Genomic DNA, 19,944 nt, shown 5'->3' on the forward strand with positions numbered 1-19,944 from the left:
GGGCGGTGACGGGGGCAGTTTACAGTTGGAAGCCGGGTTCCCAGGACCCTGCACAGCGGGGCTCCGCGAGGCTGTACACTCGCGGGTCGGCGGCCGCGGCGGGCAAGCCCGCACACGCCCGCCTGCTGCTGCAGTGTTGGCTGCGGGCATCCGAGCGGTCCCTTCGTGGCCCCGGGAGAGGGAGCCGCTACCCTACTCGTGTTCCCCAAAGCAGAACATCACAGCCTTCCAACACCCGAAAAGCTCCATCTCTACTCCTCCCCAAACTATCCTCCTAATTGGCAGCTCAGCGCACGGGATGATGCGCGCGGCTGAGGGCGGCCCTGCAGTGCGAAGCCGCAGCCGCCCAGCCCGAGCCGGAGCGGAAGCAGGGGTGGTGGTGGTGGTGGTGGGGGGGGGGGGGGGCCGGTACGGCAGGCTCCCGGGGCTCGGGGACCACGAGGAGGGGGGCGCCCCGGGCTCCGCGGCGGCCACCGCCCCTCCTGCGGCTGGAGCGCTTCCAAAGCAGAGGAGCAGCGTCGCTCGCCTCTGCACTAGCTCGGAGGTCCTCCTGCTCCGGGTCCTCCTCCTCGGGCCCCTCCTTCTCCTCCCCTTGCCCTCCGCGGCTGCTCCCGCAGCCGGCTCCTCCTCTCCCTCCCTCCCCCTCTTCGCCCTTTCCGCGCCAACTTTCCCGAGCCCCGGCCGGCGGCGCACGGCTCCCCGGCAGCCTCGGGGCCGACTGCAGACCGAGGGCTGCGAGCGGCTGTGACCTGTGTATCCTGTCCCCGCGCCCCTGGTGCGCTCCGCAGAGAACAGCACGATGCCCGGGGCTGGGCACCGAGGTGCAGCCCGGGCGAGATGGCTGGGCACTGGGCTTTTGGGTAAGGCAGCCCCGGCTTGGTTTCTTCTTGCCTCTTCCCCCCACCCTTCCCCCACCGTCCCCCAGAGGAGGAGACACTTAGAAGAGCAGCGCCTTGGACGGGGTGGGCTTTGGAGTGCGGCACAGAATGAGCATCGCGGCCACCGCTTCTTGCCGGACTCGGGCTCGGACTCCTGAGCTCCCTGGGGACCGTGCGCCGTCCCCTGCCCCATCCGGCCAGCCAGCCCCGAGACTAGTTCTTTGCTGTCTGTGGTGCCTTCAGCCCCGGGCTTCTAAAGCTGAATCTTGGGGCCCAGTGTTCGGAGGTTTAAGCGTGCTGGGGGACGGTGTCTTTGCCTTGGGTGTAGGGGATGCCAGGTGGGTTTGCATCCCAACGTGTGATTGTTGGGATGCTGGTTTCTACCTCTGCCCAGAGCCGTTTGCAACTTGGATGCTTGTTGCCCAGGCAGTAGCGTGCACCACTTGGGGGTGGGGGAGCTCCCCTTCCTCCCGGTCCTTTTTCTGTTTGACTCCTCTGCTTTCTACTTCCCCCAGTGCCCATTGCCTTCCCTGCAGACTGGATGGGGTTGAAGGGACTTGGAGGACAGTTCAAGCCCCTATTTATTTATTTATTTATTTATTTATTTATGGCCCGCGCCTGCTTGCGGGATCTTATTTCCCCAACCAGGGATTGAACCAGCACCCTTGGCAGAGAAAGCGCGGAGTCGTAACCATTGGACCGCCAGGGAATTCCCCAAGCCCCCTTTTAGGAAGGATCTTATCTCTCTTCTTAGGTAAAGATTCCATGGGGGTGGTGGTGGGGAACCTGTTTAACCTGCTCCTGGCTCTTCATTTTTGGGATGAGTATGAAGACGGAGGGGGCACATCCAGAGGACACAGAAGGAACAGATTATTATCTATTAATATGCACACGATAGTTTTGAGCATCAAACTCCAACAGATTGGGAGATGATATTTATTAGTCCAGAATGTAATCGCCTCATAAATTATAGCTGGATTTCAATGTAAGCCGACTCCATCTCTGGCACCTGCACCGCTTCCTGTTTATATTTGTCACATTTGGCTTTTGGCAGCTCCCCCCTCATCGGGTCAGGCACACCATGTAGGCATTTGGGCTGAAAACAGGGAGACAGAAGTCTTTAAGGGCGGTCACTGCTGCTTCTGCAAATGTAATCTGTGTGCAGACTTGGCACCTGGTGGAGGAGGGGGGATAGAGTATGTCTTGCACTCAGGAGCCACTGATTTTATTTCATGCCCACAGCTGGATAGAAGTCACTGGTGTTCTCTCTTGTACCTTAGGCACAGATGTGCTGGTTTCACAGTGACCCTAGGAAGTGGGCCTCTGTGAGGACTGAGGCTCCTCTTCATGGTCTAGGCACAGTGCCACTCTACACTAGCTGCCCCTAACCCCATCCCTGATCAGCCCGAGTTCCCACTGTGGCCATGGCCATTTTATCCTCAACTGCGAAGTTGGGGATAAAATGGGTGCCAGTCCCTTCCTAAGCATGTAACTGGTAATGTATGTGTCCTACCCACCCCTTCCTGTTCCCTGATTTGCTTAATTACTGTGATCTCTGTGTAATTATCATTTGTGAGGGTGCTATGTTGCCCCACCCTCTTTCCCTTGGTATGTATTTATTAAGGGCTTGTTTAATGAGAAGGCAATTAAGGAGAGGGTGCTGAGTCCCACTCAGAGGAAGGAAAAGGAAAGGGTAAGTAAGGAGTTCATGGAGAAGAGGATGGAAAAGGGGGGAAATGGAGAAAGACCCCAGGTTTGAATCTGCAACCGGGGATTTGTTCTTCTTCTGGAGATGCAGGCCTGTGGGGTCTCCCAAGCCCTAATGCCTGCCGTGGCTGGTGGGACCAGCGTGCTAAGTAGACCCCAGGTACAGATCCTCCCACTTTGCCCTGTTGCTGTGGGTGTAGGGCTCTCTGCATAAGCCACGGGCTGGCTGCACCAACGCACCCGTTCCGTGGCCTGCAAGAGGAGGGATGGACACTCTGCTTGGACTTGTTTGCAAAGCTAGTTTTGTTGAGCATCCAGTGTTGTCGCAGGGGCATGTTTCTATCCCTGCAAAGCCCCTGGGTGTGGGCCGGAAGGAGGCAGTTTGCCTAGGGAGAGGGAGCTGAAATCTTTCCTCTGTCTCTGGGCCCAGGGTCCTTCCTGGCTCAGCCTTGCCCCCCACCCCCCCACGGCCCCCAGGGCCTGCACCCCAGGAGGGGTCTTGTCCTGCTGACCTCGGCCCACTTTCTGCCTCCCAGCTCTAACTTTGAGCCTGTCTGACTCCCCCGGGGGCCAGAGTGTATCAGCTTCCTTATTAAAGGCAGCTGTGATTCCGCCTGCCCTGCCAGGAGAGCCCTGGGAGCTAAACTTAGAGAGGGCGCCACGCTGCCCCTCTTTCCTCCCTCCACCCCAAGGTGGGTGTCACTGTCCCCGGATGTGGGAAAAGGTGGCAGAATGTTTCCGCCTTGGCATTTGCCTTGGAATGTCTGATGGTAGCCCTGAGATCCCTGCCGGTGTATTTAATGATAACATTTGCATGTACCAAACACATTTTTACTTTAAATGGGTGGCCTGAGTCAATCCTTAGACGAAACCGCAGCACCCAGATGATATAGGAAGGGGCCGATCAGTAAATAGCAAAGAAAATGGCTGCTCTGAGAGTGGCTCAATGGTTAGGGTCTTTCAGTGAGCAAAGGCAAGGCTTAGGGGCTTAGGATTGAATTCCACAAGATCATGAGTAGGAGGACTTGTTCCTCAATCCCACGATGCCAGAAAGAGGCCCTCAGTCTGAAACACACACAAGAAATTCTAAAGAGTTTAGTTTGGGACAAAGCAAAGGAAGTCCTTCTTTATCTAAGGAAATAACCACATGGAAATAATTACCTCCAAGAAGTAATACAAGGTGAAAGTATAAAACAGCGTGTGAATGGCCTGGAGGTATTGTTGACTGACACTGGTCATTAAGTTGGGGTGCCTTGGTTACATCTAGACCTGTGACGGGGGCCAGCTCTCTCTCCCTCCCTTTAAACACTATCCTTCTCTACCTGCAGAGTGCCCAGGCCAGAGGATGGACTCACTGAAGCCCTTCTTGTGTTTTTTTTTTTTGCCGTACGCGGGCCTCTCACTGTTGTGGCCTCTCCCGCTGCGGAGCACAGGCTCCAGACGTGCAGGCTCAGCGGCCATGGCTCACGGGCCCAGCCGCTCCGCGGCATGTGGGATCTTCCCAGACCGGGGCACGAACCCGCGTCCCCTGCATCGGCAGGCGGACTCTCAACCACTGCGCCACCAGGGAAGCCCCCTTCTTGTGTTTTATAAGCTCATGTTTTAGGTTTAAACCAAGCTCAGAAGGTAGGAAAGACAGCCATCCCTGGTTTGGGGCTGTGGTACCTCTGACTTTCTCAAGGTCAGCGGGCAGATTGGGGCCTGCCTTGTGTCTGCTGACCCATCGCCCCTGGCTCCGTCATCCTGCTGAAGTACCTCTCGGGGTCCTCTAGTGGATTTATACCTGCCCCTGCTCCCTCCTCTCCCCGCAGCGCAGGCTCACAGGGGAGAAGGTACCAGAGGCAGGTCCCTGGGCTTTCCTGTGCACGAGTCTCCCAGACACAGCCGGCAGGACTTTTGCCTGCTGGGAGGGCGTGCTGTGGAGAAGCCAGGCTTGCTTGGCCTCTCTGATGCCTTAACTCGGGCAGGGCTCTGAACTTCTCCGTGGAAACATGCCTTTCCTTTGTCCCCTCCAGGCTACGATGGAAATGGTAATGCTTCACTCTGGGAGTCAGGGAGTTCCGAGTGTATTAGAGTTAAGTCATCCACATAGGCACACACTAATCAGGCAGAAATGTGCACTGTCATCAGCCAGACCTTAAAGAAATACTTTTCTCCTCTGTTCTGGACTTTTTTTTTTTCCTCATTTTTTTTTTTTTTTGCTTCTATTTAAAGCAGTCGAATAATTTCACTTTTGATGTGTATCTTTGGTGCTCTTGGATAGCCCATTCTGGCTGAGGTGGGGGAGAGGGATTTGGCCCCTGACTTGCATTCCCCGCCACCTTCCCCAGGATCCCGAACACTGGAACTGGAGGCTGGCGGTGTGGTGATCCTTGGAGCATGTGCTCAGGCCCCAAGGGAGCACTGTAGCCATCAGGAAGCTGCCTTCTCCTGAGAGCTTCCCTGTCACAGCTCTGCACTCTGTTCCTTGGTTTGTGGGGGCGGTAGGGGGTGAGAAGCAAAGCTGGGATCTCCGATCAGAAGGCCATCTTCTAGGCTGGAGGGTGGAATCTCATGTCTGGCTCCTGTCCCTAGACCTCTGGGGCAGGGGGTTGGGGAAGGGGAGAGAGAAAAAGAAAACCAAGAGTGCTAAGGAGAGCTTGGCCCTGACAGCACTGTTCTCTTGGAGAGGCACTGTCACAAAGGGGTGGACAGCAGAGTGCCGTCTGTACACTGCTTATTCCACTCACCAGTTGTGTGGCCTTGAGCAGGTTAATCTCTCTCAGCCTCTTTTCTTCATTTTGTATATTGGGGATAAAAATAATAACTAACTACCTCATAGGATTATTATGAGGATTAAATGGGACAGTGCATGTAAAATGCCTGTCCTATTTTATAATAGGTGCTCAATTCAGATTCACCATTTATTATGCGGCCCTGGGCAAGTGACTTAACCTCTCTGAGCCTCAGTTTCATTGCCTGTAAAATAAGAAAAATGATACCTACCTTTTGGCATTCTAATAAAACTTGGAGTGAACAGGTAGAAATCCTCTGGCACAGTGGTTCTCTAAGTGTCATCCCTGACCACAGCCTTCCCTGGGACCTTCTTAGAAATGCAAATTTCCAGGCTCCGTTCTACATGCTAGATCAGAAACTCCTCGGCAGAGCTAGCTGTAATTGCCCCCCAGGTGATTCTGAAGCTCTGTGAATTTGAAAGCCACTGCTCTAGAACAATTCCTGGCACAGAGGAGCTGATCAAAGAATGAAGGCTAATTGAAATGACCTCTCGGCACTAATTGGAACCCAGCAGGTGGGCAAACCCTGCTGTTTTAGGATGTAAGGAAGGACTTTCTTGCTTTGGGGCTTTGGGATGCTAGAAATGTCTCTTTTTTTTTTTGACCTTAGGTAAGTCACCTAACCTCTCTATGCTCAGTTGCCATGTCTGTAATAGGGAGGTATTACAGTACACCACTCATAGCGTGGATGTGAAGGTTAACTATGCCTGGCACATAGTAATTGCTGAGTAAATATCAGCAGTTGTTGACAGTGGCAGGGGATCCTGGACACGGGGTGTTATTTCTGAGCTTCGTGGTAAGAGCAGTCCACTTTGCCTTCAGAAGTGAAGTGGACGTGAAGAAGCTGAGGGGGGAACCCGAGAGCAGAGTTGGGCTGCCAGCTCTCCTTGGAGCTCCTCTTATTTATTTATTTATTTGGCTTCGCGCAGCATGTGTGATCTTAGCTCCCCACCGCCAGGGAACTCCCCCTCCCCTATTTAAAAAGCATTGCCCAGGTGGTACCAGGCATCATTATCTCATGTGGACAAAACAAGAGGAAGCTGGTTTATGATGTTCCATGAGGGAATTAAGTTTGACAAAAGAGGTTCTTCCATGAGAGTGAGGATGGGAGAAAGAGCAAGGTTGGTGGCCTTTAAAACAAAGACTGACCCTAGCTGTCTTGGGAACCAGGGCAGTTCTGGGAATTGCCTTTAGAGCTGGGAGCTGACCTGGCCTGAGAAGGTTTCTCAAGTGGCTCGGCCACTAAAGCCAGTCAGTTCAGCCAAGTTTCCTCCCATTTTAGGTCTTGGTTGTCCTGTCTCAAAAATCAGGCAATGGCAACTTAGTGTCTGTAACATGGATCAGTCTGGATCCTTTAGCTCTTACACCCTGGGAGCCCTAGGCTGGAGGTCCAAGTAGTTGAGAGAAATTACAGTCTGGGAAGAGATGCCGGGGAAACTTTGGCGTAGGAGTTGGTGCAGCCAGATGGATGCTCTCAACTGCCCACTAGCCCTGGGGTCAGACCCCAGTTCACATTTCAACTGCCTCTAGAAGTTGTATGACTTTGGCCAAGGCACAAGGTACTCTGCTCTTCTGAGCCTCATTTTTCCCACCTGTAAAATGTGATTAATAAGACCACCTTACAGGTGTGAGGAGAGGGTGATATGAGATTACTCACACATAGCCTTAGCAAGCATCCCGGCCCAGGAAAAGGTCATTATTCTCAGGGTCACTGGAAACCTGAGAAGGACTCCCTCTGAGTCCTCACCCAGGGTGACCCTGGGTGCCTGCTTCATCTAGGGGCAAGGAGAGCTACTCTCTAATTCTGACACCCCTCTTCCCCATGACCTTGAGGTACGGTGGACTGTCCTCAAGGACTTTGTAGGACAGGAGGACCAGGTTTCCTTACAAGAACTCATGAGGCAGGGCCCGGAGGCCACGAGTGGAAATTCGCGATTGCCACCTGCTCAAGCGGCAGGGGTGGTATTGATGCGAGGGTGTGGGAAAGAAGCAGGGGCGGAGGTGTGGGGCTCGGGGGATGTTCCCAGGACAAGAGGCCGCAGTGGGGCTGCGGGGAGTGGGGGGCAGGATGGGCCACTTCGGGTCACGAGGGGACGGAGTGTGCAGCGCCCTCTCCAGCCACCCCGCTTGCGTGCACCTGGTTGCCCGCAGTCGGCCTCCACAAAGGGTCTTCCGCCCTCACTTTCTCTGCGTTATTGCCTTACCCGCTCGGTTCTCGCTGCTGCTGACCGATGCCCAGACGTGCTCTGTTCCACCCCACCCCTCCGGATGCCATCCCGGTCCGCCCTGTCTCCCTTCTCTTCTCGGGGTCCCGCTCGGTGGTTCAGCAACGTCCAGCGCGAGGCGCCCCTCTGCCTCTCCGCCCCTTGGGGCCGGTGGGAGCCGCCAGGGTCGATGATGAGTGGCTGCTGGGCCGCGTCCAGGGACCGCGATTGCCGTTTTCCTCTTCACTTCACGAGACCTCCTCAGCCTCCCAATACCCCACCCCCAATCCCGAAAACGTAACGGGGGTGCCGCGCACAGCCCTCGGGGAAATTCCCAGCGCGAACGGGAGGCGCGGGTCCTGCCCTTGGGGGCGATGCAGGAACAGCATCCGCAGGTTAGGGGGCGCGGACTCGCGGCACGGAGGCAGGGGCCTGGTTTTCCTGGGTTGGGGTGACTCCTGGTGGTCACTTAGAATGCCCCAAGGGCTGCTAACTGGCTTGGAAGTCCATCCAGCTCAGGCCAAGCGGGAGAATGAATCACGGCGGTGGCCCAGGCAGTGTACGTTGAAGTAAAGAGAACCATCTTCTTGATATTGACACCAAGGGTGATAGACACCTCCCTGCCTGCCGAAGCCACTCCACCCTGTCCGAGAGGTCCCTGCCTGCCGAAGCCACTCCACCCTGTCCGAGAGGTCCCTTCCAGGCCTCCAGCCTGGAGGTTCCGATGGGTTTTTTTTTTTTTTTTTTCGGTACGTGGGCCTCTCACTGTTGTGACCTCTCCCGTTGCGGAGCACAGGCTCCGGACGCACAGGCTCAGCGGCCATGGCTCACGGGCCCAGCCGCTCCGCGGCATGTGGGATCTTCCCAGACCGGGGCACGAACCCGTGTCCCCTGCATCGGCAGGCGGACTCTCAACCACTGCGCCACCAGGGAAGCCCCCGATGGGGTTTTAAGGACGGTGGTGCCCCTCACACAGGTCTCTTCCTGGTCCCCGTGTCCCTGTCGCTGGAGGTATCTGTGGGCAAGGCCGCCACCATCTACGCCGTCAACGGCACGGAGATCCTGCTGCCCTGCACCTTCACCAGCTGCTTTGGCTTCGAGAACCTGCGCTTCTGGTGGTCCTACAACAGCAGTGATACATTCAAGATTGTAAGTAGGTGGGGAGGGGACAGGACAGCTCAGATCCTCCTCCATTCCTTGTCGCCTCACCCCTGCCTCCCATCCCAGGCTCTGGTCATTTCTGGACTGACCCCATGGTGATGGTCCCCAGGACATTTTGTCACCTTTTCTCCCAGTATTCTTTTCGGAGCCTGTCTAGAAGGAGCTAAGTGGGAAGGATGCTTAGATTGTGTTGCTAGAATTTGGGGTCTGTTGGAATTCTTGGCTAGAGTCCTCTGTCTGGTCTGAAGAAATACCTGAAACGTGGTTAGCTTGTGTAAAAATTAATACTTTAATATAAAAAACAGGAGAGACAAGACCTTTGGAAGACTTGGAGAGGGGGAATGAGAAGAGTCCAAATCGGAGGAGGGCTGGGGAACAGGCCTTGGAAGGATGGGAGGGCAAGCTGGAGAAGAGAAGGGGCCAGGGCTGTGGCCACGGGGGGATGGAGCAGCCAGCAGGTGCTTATTGAGTACTCACTCTGCAATCTAGTAGGGGACCAGAAGTCACAAGACACCAACTCTGGATGTAATTAAACGCTGAATTCAGAGGGTACCAATGCATAGTGCTGTGGGATTGATCCATGTCCTGATGGAGGGTCAGAATTCAGGCAGATGGGATGTGGTGTCAGCAGAGGCTGGGGGGAGTGACAGAGGGAAACGAGTGTGGTATTTGCAGGATTCGTTACTTAAAAGGCTTTTATGAAGAGAACAGCAAAAGCATGCTACATTCTAGGGAGACCTTAATAACAGAAAGTGGGTTTAGCCTGAAGCCAGTAAAATCCAGGTTAGACAGGCAGAGCTATCGATACTGGAAGGAAACCACCGGGGGAGGGCTCTTCCTGGACCTGGGCAGGGAGATACCCAAGGAGTGGGCTGGAGTGATGTCATGACTCTCGAAAGGACCTTGATTCTTTCTTGGCTGCCTCCTTGCTCCCCTCTTCCCCCCACAGCTCATAGATGGGATTGTGAAGAATGAGAAGTCAGACCCCAAGGTGAAGTTGAAAGATGAGGACCGCATCACGCTGGAGGGCTCTGTGAAGGAGAAAGTGAACAATATTTCCATTCTGCTGAGGAACCTGGAGTTCAGCGACACGGGCAAATACACCTGCCACGTGAAGAACCCCAAGGAGAATTATCTTCAGCACCAGGCCACCATCTTCCTCCAAGTGGTTGATAAACGTATGCAGTGAGGGCTGGGACAAGGGCAGTATAAAGTTGGAAGGATGGGGGTGGGGGTGGGTACCCAATTCAGTGTAATGGTGAAATGGACCACGTTGGAGTTTTCTTTCGTTTTATGCTTTCAAGAGCTACTGGAGTTACATCTGGAAGCTTGAATAACTTAGCTTGAATACTTATTCTGCCCCTGAATAGCTTGTGATATACACTTAGGCCTTCTGAGCCTTGTTTTCCTCATCTGTGAAATCTGCATTCGCTTAGGGTTGTTTTGAGAGTTACAGAAGCTACATGGAAGTGTTTCGTAAAGTTCTCTGTATGTGCTGATTATTACTACTCTTGTGTATTCTGTTAGCGACAGCCGATTGGACGCCAGGCATCAAACCAAAGAGTGTTATGAATGATACACAGTGTTCTTTCTCGAGGGATTGACAGGTCAGGGTAGGACAGAAGACAGGTAAACACATAATTGAAACAGGGGCAAAGCATGTAGAGGCACAGGTAACAGATTGATAAGAATGATCTCTTCCTCTGGAGCTTAAGTCCCAGTTGGTGGGGTTTCAGTCTGACACAGGTGAAACAGACAACGAGGAAGCGTGTGATGAGGATGTCACATGATCCCAGACACTGGAGGTGTTTAGGGAAAGGGCTGGAGGAGTTAGGCTGGGTGGGCATCTTCGAGGGGGTAGCCTGGAAGGCTAGGGAGGTGCAGAAGCAGAGAAAAAGGAAGGAAATCTGCTTAAGGATCCTGATCGTGCTGTGTTTCTTGTGTGCCTGGGGGTCCACTGCTCCCTAGATGGTGTGGAATTTCTACTGAGGAGATGCTCATGATTCTGGAATTCTTTTATTTTTATTTTATTTATTTTTTTTGCGGTACGCGGGCCTCTCACTGTTGTGGCCTCTCCCGTTGCGGAGCACAGGCTCCCGACGCGCAGGCTCAGCGGCCATGGCTCACGGGCCCAGCCGCTCCGCGGCATGTGGGATCCTCCCAGACCGGGGCACGAACCCGTGTCCCCTGCATCAGCAGGCGGACTCTCAACCACTGCGCCACCAGGGAAGCCCTGGAATTTTTGAAGTTAGGGCCATTAGGATTCTCAGGTGGATTGGATATGGGGGTTTGAAAAAAAGAGAGGAGTCAAGGATGACTCCAAGGATTTGGGCCGGAGCACTTAGAAGGATGGAGTTTTCTCAGCAGAGGTGGGGGAGACTGTGGGTGGAGAAGGTTTGGGAAGTCAGGGGTTCAGTTTTCAGTTGAGGGAACTGAGGCTAGAAGAGTTAAGTGACCAGTTCTAGGTTACCACCTAGTAAGTGACCATGGAAATCCTATAGTTGAAATCCAGACTACCTGGCTCCAGTGTCTTCTGATCACATAAGAGATGTCACAGGGAGATTCTCAACTTTTTCTGCATGGGCAAAGGAGACCTCGAAAGAGGCAATGAAAGTCTCATGTTTGAGGGTCAAGTCAAACCTGGGTGCTGTGGTCCCTGAGTCTGAGTTATTCCAGAACTTGTGTGGGTGTCTGCGGGAGGGCGTATGTGCGGAGTGTCGGGGGAGAGGGCCGTCTTCCTGTTATGCCTTAGCCTGATGCCATATTCTAGCTTCTCCTGCTTCCTGCCTGAGGTGGGCGTGTCGCAGATGCCCAGGTTGGAGGCTCTGGAGCTGCTGGGCTGCCATGGTGACTCCTGCTCCCCTTTTCCACCCCCCTTCTCTCCCTGCTCTGGCCATGAAGTGGAGGAAGTGGACAACACAGTGACACTCATCATCCTGGCCGTTGTGGGTGGGGTCATTGGGCTCCTCATCTTCATCCTGCTGGTTAAGAAGTTAATCGCCTTCATTATCAAGAAGACTCAGGAGAAGAAGTGAGTTGACTCCTGTCCTCCCACCAGCCCACCACCCACTCATATTATGGGTGTTCCCAGCATCTTCTCTTCCACCACCATGTACCCCATCTGCCTTCATCCTTCTGCCTATCTCCTAATCCCATCCTCTCTTCCTAATTCTCCCACTCTCTTTCCTATCCTTGCCACCCTCCTCCCATCTTCCAGCCCCATTCCTAATCTCACTTCCTTTTCCCCATCCTCCCAGTAGGTGTTTGTTGAATACACTGACTTCACTGAGAACATAAATACAACCCACTTGCTCTTCCTCATTCCCCTGTCTTCCTGCCCATCCCGTTAGCCTCTCTCTATTTGTACCACCTAAATCTAAAGTCCTACCAAAGGCTTTAAGATGCCTTTTTTTTTTTTCCAGATCAGGGAAAATATAAGATTCCATGTACAGCAGCTCTAAAATGGGAAGATCCTTCTAGGGTGATGGGAGTCTCTTATTGTGAAATTCTGAAAATCCTAATGAGGGAGATAAAAAGTCTGAAAAGGCTGATATGGCCGCCTAGGAAGCCCTAGGATAAATTCAGGTATAAATCAGATATCTGTAAGAGGAAGGGGAGGAAAGATGGGGAGGTATAAAGGGTGCGACCCAGACCCAGAATTGCCGGAACAGGCAGGCTCCAAAATTGAATACTGCAAAACCAGAGCAGGCAAAATGCATTTGAAAGTTGTGTTCTTGGCAAGAAAGATGAGATGAGGCAGGCCTGCCATTGGAGCAGAAAGGGTGAGAGTAACAAGGAGAGGAAGAGAGAAGGGGGAGATGCTCTGTTGGTGTTGGCTTCATTCTGCTCTGTTGAGAAGAAAGAATTAGGCTTGAAAGGGCAGAAATTCCACTGGTAAGAAGGGAAGGCAGCTGAAGGCAGGGAGGGACTTTAGAGAACAGCAGAGGGGAGGCGAGCAGGGAGGCACTGGTTGAGATGATGAACTCTTGGGTTGTCTGCCTGTATCATGGCCAAAGGCTGGGAGGGTTTTGGAGATCTGAAGAGGGCCCAGGAGCATGGAGCTGGACCAAATTCTGTTTTCAACAATCAGTCTGACTATTGATGGCGAGCAAATTTGGAGAACACGTTATTCAACATATGGTTTAAAAGCACTTAGAAAAGAAGACAGTGATCCTTGGGAGCCACCACAAGTTCATCAAAAACAAGGCAGGCTAACATTTTCTTGCTAGCACACAGCTGGATCAGGAGGATGCTATAGATAGTAATACTTCCTGTCATTCACCGCATGCCTACCATGTGTTAGGTACTCCACCAGGCATTTTTTTTTTTTTTTTTTTTTTTTGCGGTACGCGGGCTTCTCACTGCTGTGGCCTCTCCCGTTGTGGAGCGCAGGCTCCGGACGCACAGTTTCAGTGGCCACGGCTCACGGGCCCAGCCGTGGCATGTGGGATCTTCCCGGACCGGGGCACAAACCCATGTCCCCTGCATCGGCAGGCGGACTCTCAACCACTGCGCCACCAGGGAAGCCCTCACCAGGCATTTTTAAAATAAAATATGTACAATTTTATTTTGAAGTTGAGCAAAGTGAGGTTCAGAGTGGTTTAGTGACTTGCCTAAGGCTAATAAGTGACAGAGTTGGGATTTGAATCCTGACTTGTTTGCTTTGAAGCTTCAACCATTGCCACGACACCCTACTGATTCATGGGGTAGATCTAGAGTTCAGTCAGTCGTTCTTTCATTGGGTGGCTCTTTTTGAGGTGCTGTGTGCAAGGTACTGTGCCAGGTGCTGCAGGAAATTCTGGAAGGAATGAGATTCTGTAAAGAAGACATGTACACAGATCATTGTAACGTGAGGCAGAGGGGTTAGGGCCGGTGTAGAGGTGTGAGAGAATGCCACAGAGGTTCAGGAGAGGGTGGAATACTAGGGAAGGATTTCTGGCCAAAGAGACATTTGTGATCAGCCTTGCAAGTGGATATGATTTAAGCCCTGGGGAGGGTGAAGAGAAGGGTGTTCCGGGTGGGGAACACTGAGAGCAAAGACAGAGAGTCTGGGAAATGAGCATGTTCTGGAGAACAAAGCATTTATTGTTGTTGTTGTTGAGGGGAGGGGCGTGACAGGGAGGAAGAGGAGGAAAAACCTGCGAAGGGGGTTGGGACAGACCCTTGAGGACCTGGGAGTCCAGGCTGAGACTGGCTTTCCTCTGACTGCAGGGGAGCTGGGGAGGGCTTGCAGGGCCTGGCTCCATCAGAGGACCCGGAAGAAAGGGTCTGGCCTCGGTGGGCACAGGGACTGGGTGGGGAGGTGGGAGACAGGCCACAGGGAAGCCCGAGGAGGTTCTCTGAGCAGCGAGGAAAGCCTGCATAACAGCAGAGATGTGGCTTCTTCCTGAGAAGAAGGGAGGTGTGGGGCAGCATCTCATGATCAGTTCTGGGCTTTCACATGTGGGTGCAGTTCCCTCTGCCTGGAGTGTCTCCTCCCTCTTTTCCTGCTCGTCTTTCTTGGTCTCAGCTTAAAGGACACTTCCAAAGAGCCTTCCCTGACCCTAGAAGGAGCCTTCCTAGGTTGAGTCCCTCCTGATATGCCCCCCATCCTATCATTTACCACATTGTATTGCAATTACCTGTGTAATAGCATGTCCCCTGGAAGACTGCAAGTTTTTGGAGAGCAGGCACCATGTCAATTGGACACCCTTCTAGCCTGATACAGTGCCTGGTAGCCAGTAGGGTCTTAGTAAAGAAATATGGATGGTTAGGTGGATAGGAATTGGCCAGGTTGACTATACCTTAGGTATAGAGATAGATAGATAGATAGGTAGATGATAGATAGACCCATCTGAATAGAGGTCTTTATAGTGGTATGTCATAGGGCTCTGTTTGTTCATTGTTATTATTAAGACTTGAACTACACTAGGAGTGATATAAGAAACCTAGCAACTATATTGGATGGAGAACAAAATTGAGATCTACGAGGATTTTTTTTTTTTTTTCAATTGAAGTATAGTTGATTTACAATGTTGTGTTAGTTTCTGGTGTATAGCAAAGTGATTCGGTTATACATACATACATATATATTCTTTTTCAGATTCTTTTCTATTATGGTTTATTACAAGATAGCATAGTTCCCTGTGCTATACAGTAGGACCTTGTGGTTTATCTATTTTATATATAGTAGTTTGTATCTGCTAATCTCAAACTCCTAATTTATCTCTCCCCCTTTGGTAACCGTAAGTTTTTTTTTCTATGCCTTTGAGTCTGTTTCTGTTTTGTAAATAAGTTCATTTGTATCCTATTTTAGATTCCACATATAAGTGATATCATATGGTATTTGTCTTTCTCTGTCTGACTTACTTCACTTAGTATGATAATCTCTAGGTCCATCCATGTTGCTGCAAATGGCATTATTTCATTCTTTTTTATGGCTGAGTAATATTCCATTGTATACATGTACCACATCTTCTTTATCCATTCTTCCATGTCTTGGCTATTGTAAATAGTGCTGCTATGAACATTGGGGTGCATGTATCTTTTCGAATTAGAGTTTTCTCCAGATATATGCCCAGGAGTAGGATTGCTGGATGATATGGCAACTCTATTTTTAGTTAAAAAAAACTAAACCTACGTACTGTTTTCCATAGTGACTGCACCAGTTTACATTCCCACCAGCAGTGTAGGAGGGTTACCTTTTCTGGATCTAGGAGGATCTTAAGAGGCTGGAGCTATGGACTAAATCTTGCAGATGAAATTGATGAAGACAAAATGTTAAGTCCTTCCTGAAGGCCTCAAACCCAGGTATAGGAGCCCAGGGCGAGGCTAAGATGTAGTTTAGCGACACCAGCAGTGAAAAAGACTTGGAGGTTTTCATGAGCTGGAAGGTGGGAGTGATGTAGCAGTCAGGTCTTCCCTGGGGAGCCCTGTGCAGCCTGGACACTGCTGTTGGGGGGCGTTATACTCAAACTGGAGCATGTCCAGCGCAGGGTGGCCAGGGTGGTGATGCTCCTGGGGGGCGTCTTCCATCTAACCATCTCTCCTTCCGACTGCCTTCTGCCCTGTCCCACCACCCCCTGCTCACACCTGCTGTGCCCCTTCCGTCTCGTTCTTCTACCTCTGGTCACAGTGAGCTTCAGGAGGAAGGGCCTGCGGAGCCCTGGTTGAGGAGCGCTTTGCCCTTGGCATGCTGCCCGCTGGCCTGTACCCTTCCCTTGAGTTGGCACAGCCAGACAATTGCCCCTCACCACTGATCCCTAGGAACAGCGCCTGGTACCCTTGCCTTCTGCCACGTTGAGATGACTGGGTGCTGCTAACCTTACTGAGACCTTCCTGTGGGTCAGGCACTGTTCCAAGGGCTCACTGACTCCTCCCAGCAACCCCATGAAGAAGGGACCATCGTTATACCCATTCTATAGATGAGGATATGGAGGCAGAGAGGTTAGGCAACCTGGCTTCTGGCTACCATAGCTCTACAGAAGGCCAGGGAGAGGGTCCAGTGTTGGCCCAGGGCAGCATGGCTCCTCCTCCACAATTTACCCATCACTTGGGTTCCTCCTCTCACCAGCACCCCCCTGTCTCCTCTCTCCTCTCAGGAAGGAGTGCCTCGTGAGTTCGTCAGGGAACGATAATACAGAGAATGGGTTACCTGGCTCCAAGGCGGAAAAGAAAGCACCGACAAAAGTGTGAGCCCTGCTTGGGGCCAAGCAGCCGCCGGGAGCCTCGCTTTCTAATGGTGAAACTGATGCCTGAGCCGTGTCCGTGAACCCATGTGCCTGAGACATCTGCTGCTTGGCTCAAACTGTAGTCTTTCCGGGCGGGGAGAAACTGGGGTCCTGTCCAGCCTTCCCCACCCCCTCCCCCGCCAGGGCTCCCCAGGGACAAGGGCTGGCCAAGGGAGGGGCCCTCTGGAAGGTTCAGGAAAGGAAAGGAGGGGCTGGAGCAGTGTGGAGGGCCGGTCCCCCGACACCTGGGTAGATGCTCTCCTTCAGTGTCCCCACCCTGGACAGGGAACGCCTTGGTTTTCCTCCCGATGTCTCTTTGTGAGAGACTTGGGGGGTTGGTGAGGGCTGCCCCAGTAGCTGGGCCCTGAGTGTGGAGGACTGACCCTTCTACGGTGGGAGTGGTCAGAGGACTCTGTACAGGACCCGAGGGTGGGAGGCTGCTGGAGGGGTCCTACAGTGAGAGGCTTTGATGGATTCCTGCCGCCCCACGTCCTTCTAGTGAGGAACTCCCCTTTCCCCCCACCCCTGGGTGCCTGCCTGCCTGTCTTGGTTCTGCCCCCAACCCCAGACCCCATGCTGCTCAGTCTCTGAACCCTCCCAGCTAGGGCTGCCACCTCGGTCTTGGGGGGTCCTAGCCCACCTAGTCTGCTCCTCTGATCTCTGGGCCCTGAGGGCTCATGCAGGGGTCCCTCAGGCCTCCCCAGAGCACTGGGGCGCCACCTACACCTTTCCTAGTATTTCTCCTTGGGGGATCAGGGCTGCAGAGGTGGGCCTCTTGGCCACGGAATGCTCACCCCGGCCCTGCCAACGCTGGCTGCCCCTTCTCCCCGGCATGGCAGGACCATGGCCACCGCTGGGAACTCCCAGCCAGCTCCGCCCTGCTCCGCTTCCCCTGAAGCAGCAGGTGGCGCCATCTTGCTTGCGGAGTTCCTCCTGTGTTCCTCCAGCTTCTCCCTGCGCAGGGGTGTTCATCTCCGTCCCTGCGTCAAGGCTTGCCTTCACCTCGGGGACCCTGTTGCTTTGGATGAGAGGGCCCTTGGGTTTTCTGGCTGCTTCCTGCTCAGCTGTGCCCCGCTCTCACCCCAGGGCTGGGGAGGTGCAGGGAGAGAGTGCCCACGGTTTTCCTTTGCTTTTCCACGCACTGGTTTGCACACCCCTTGCGTGCGGGGCTAGACTGTGCCTTAGCTCCTGAGTCCTGACTCATGCGGTCCCTCCCCGCTTCAGCCCCTATGGAACAGCCAGCTCTGGTGGGCCCTGGTGAGGGGTCCCGCTGCCCTCACCCAGGGTCAGGCAGGGGGCCAGGGAGCTGGAGTTGTGTCGTTCATAGCCCACTGGCCAGCCACTGAGTCTTGGAGGCGTCTGCCAAGTGCTCCCGTGGGCCCCTTACAGGCCATGTCGTGGTACCGTCCCCGTGGGGTTGGGGAAGTGAGGGGGGCCGGGGCTGTGCTCGTGGGGGAATCCGCCATCTGCTCCCACCCCCTCGCTCTGTTGTTGAACGTCTGACACTCTGTCCTCTGGGCCCCTGGGAGGGATGAGAGGGGAGTAGCCCCCTTTTCCAAAGTGTATGGGGACAGCCTGAGGACTCTCCCTGCCAAAAAGCAGCAGCGAGCATCCCCAAGGGTGCAAGTTGGGAGAGGAGGAACAGGAGTGCCTGCAGGGCAGCCATGGCTATGGCCTCTGACCCTTGCCCAGCCTGAGGGGCTTGCAGGGTCCCACTGAGATCTGCCTCTGTCCCTTGCGGCCTCCTCCACCCATCCTGGGCTCAGGTTCAGATTTTCCTGGCTTTGGGAGCAGACAGACAAGAGCCACCAGTCATTCGGGGAAACTTCGAAGGCTGCCTTCACGCAAAACTGCTTGCTTCTCCTTTCCCAGCGTTAGCATTTGGTCGGGCAGAGTGTCTTGGGCTCCTCTTACTCCCTTGAGAGGAATCCAAGGCGTACAGAGTGGGGGAGAGGAAGAGCATCATAGGCGGGTCATGCACATTCTCTGGGCTCAGCTTTCCCTATCTATAAAATGGGTGTAATAATACCTACCTCACAGGACTGTTGTGAGGCTTGGCAAGTTTTGGTTTAAAAATCTTTTTTTGGCTTGGAAAGGGATCTAGCAGTCCAGGTATCATAATTGGAGGGATTGTTCCAAGTCTGTCCTGTCCTCGTCTCTGTGTCCCATCCCCATAGTTCACACACATACACACACGCACACGCATACGCACAAGTACACACATTCTCTCTCTTCTCTGTTTCTCTCTTCCCACCCCTCCCCCTTGGAATTATTTTAGTCTTTGTAATGTTAGAACCCTGGCTCTGATGCTTAAAGTTTCCTGTCCATGGCTTTTGTTTGGTGGTTTTCAGTCGAGGTGATTGGGACTGTGGCGGGGACACTTTTGGCGGCCCCAATGCCTGAGGGCTCTACTGGCATTTAGTGAAGGTGAGGGCTAAGAATGCTAAACTCAGTCCCCACAACAAACACTGTCCTGCGCCAAGGCCGGGATTATATCCATGGAGAAACACTGGCATGAATTTGCCGTAGAAGATGTATGGGCAAAGCCATCTTCCCAGGCAGACCCTCAGCAAGTGCAGGTCTCCAGGGGCTGGTGAGGGTGTTTTCAGGGCCTGTGGGCTAGAGAGAGCCATTCACAAAGTTGAACTTGGGAGCCCTGGACACATGCAGCTATGCTGACAGTAAGGTCAGGAGACCGTAGACGAAGTGTTTCCTAGCTCCCCGTCCTTGACCCTGCATAGGACCTGAGCATTCCAGGCCTTGGCATTCTCCTGGTGCAGGAATTGAGCAGAAGGCAGCCAGAAGGAACCTGGGGTGCTGGAGAGGTCTGGGAGAGGGGCCGGTAGAGCTCAGGAAGGGGGTGAGAGCGAGCTCCTGAGATGGGGGCAGCTGAGGGTGTGCCTGGGTGGCGTGCCTGTGTGGAAATGCGTGACTGTGGGGTGAGTGGACCATGCATGGATGTCGGGGGTGTATGGAGGTGTGTATAAAGGCTGAGTGTGCCTGAGATGGGGGAGGTTCTGCACGTTTCAGGAGCCATCTTCCCTGGCCAGAGCTATATCCGTTGGGGCACCTGGAGGCTGAGAAAGGATAAGAGACAGAGGGGGAGATCAGCCGTGACTCCATCTCATTGTCACAGACAGCTGCCATCAGAGTGCTGGGGGGAGGGAGTGCCAGGAGGGGGGCACTTCTCTGGGGAAAATCCTACAGCTTGCTTCACTTTACTTTGTCCCAGGTGGGAGTCCTTACCCTCCCACCCGATACACAGTGCTTTTGACTATCTTATGCATGGTTTATTCCTCTGCCTTGGATGACAACAATACTCATAGTCAATTTCCTATGTAACTATAGATCGAAACAATGCAGCACAAACGGGCCTTGGGGGGCCTCAGATCTGCAGGTGCCTCCTGGGAGGCGCAGACGTGCACACACCCAGCACTGACTTGTGTTCAAGCACAGAATGAATGTGATCAGACTGTCTTGCCTTGACAACATGTTTTGCATTGTAGAGTTT

The 19,944-nt window shown here is 53.4% G+C and overlaps 1 protein-coding gene across 2 annotated transcripts; it reads left to right on the forward strand.

Annotated features, from left to right (window-relative positions):
- Positions 1–799: 799 nt before the first annotated feature.
- On the forward strand, positions 800–16,398 carry SCN4B (sodium voltage-gated channel beta subunit 4; the record flags this gene model as incomplete). Of its 2 annotated transcripts, XM_079709098.1 has the most annotated exons (5): positions 800–860; positions 8,540–8,712; positions 9,674–9,902; positions 11,626–11,755; positions 16,305–16,398. In XM_079709098.1, 5 exons carry the CDS (start codon positions 800–802, stop codon positions 16,396–16,398), a joined length of 687 nt encoding a protein of 228 aa, XP_079565224.1. The 2 variants fall into 2 exon arrangements, with proteins under 2 accessions (XP_079565224.1, XP_079565225.1); XM_079709099.1 differs by lacking the exons at positions 8,540–8,712; positions 9,674–9,902.
- Between the last annotated feature and the right edge of the window lie 3,546 nt (positions 16,399–19,944).

This window comes from Hyperoodon ampullatus (genome assembly GCF_949752795.1).
Source record: "Hyperoodon ampullatus genome assembly, chromosome: 7".
Classification (NCBI taxonomy): domain Eukaryota; kingdom Metazoa; phylum Chordata; class Mammalia; order Artiodactyla; family Ziphiidae; genus Hyperoodon; species Hyperoodon ampullatus.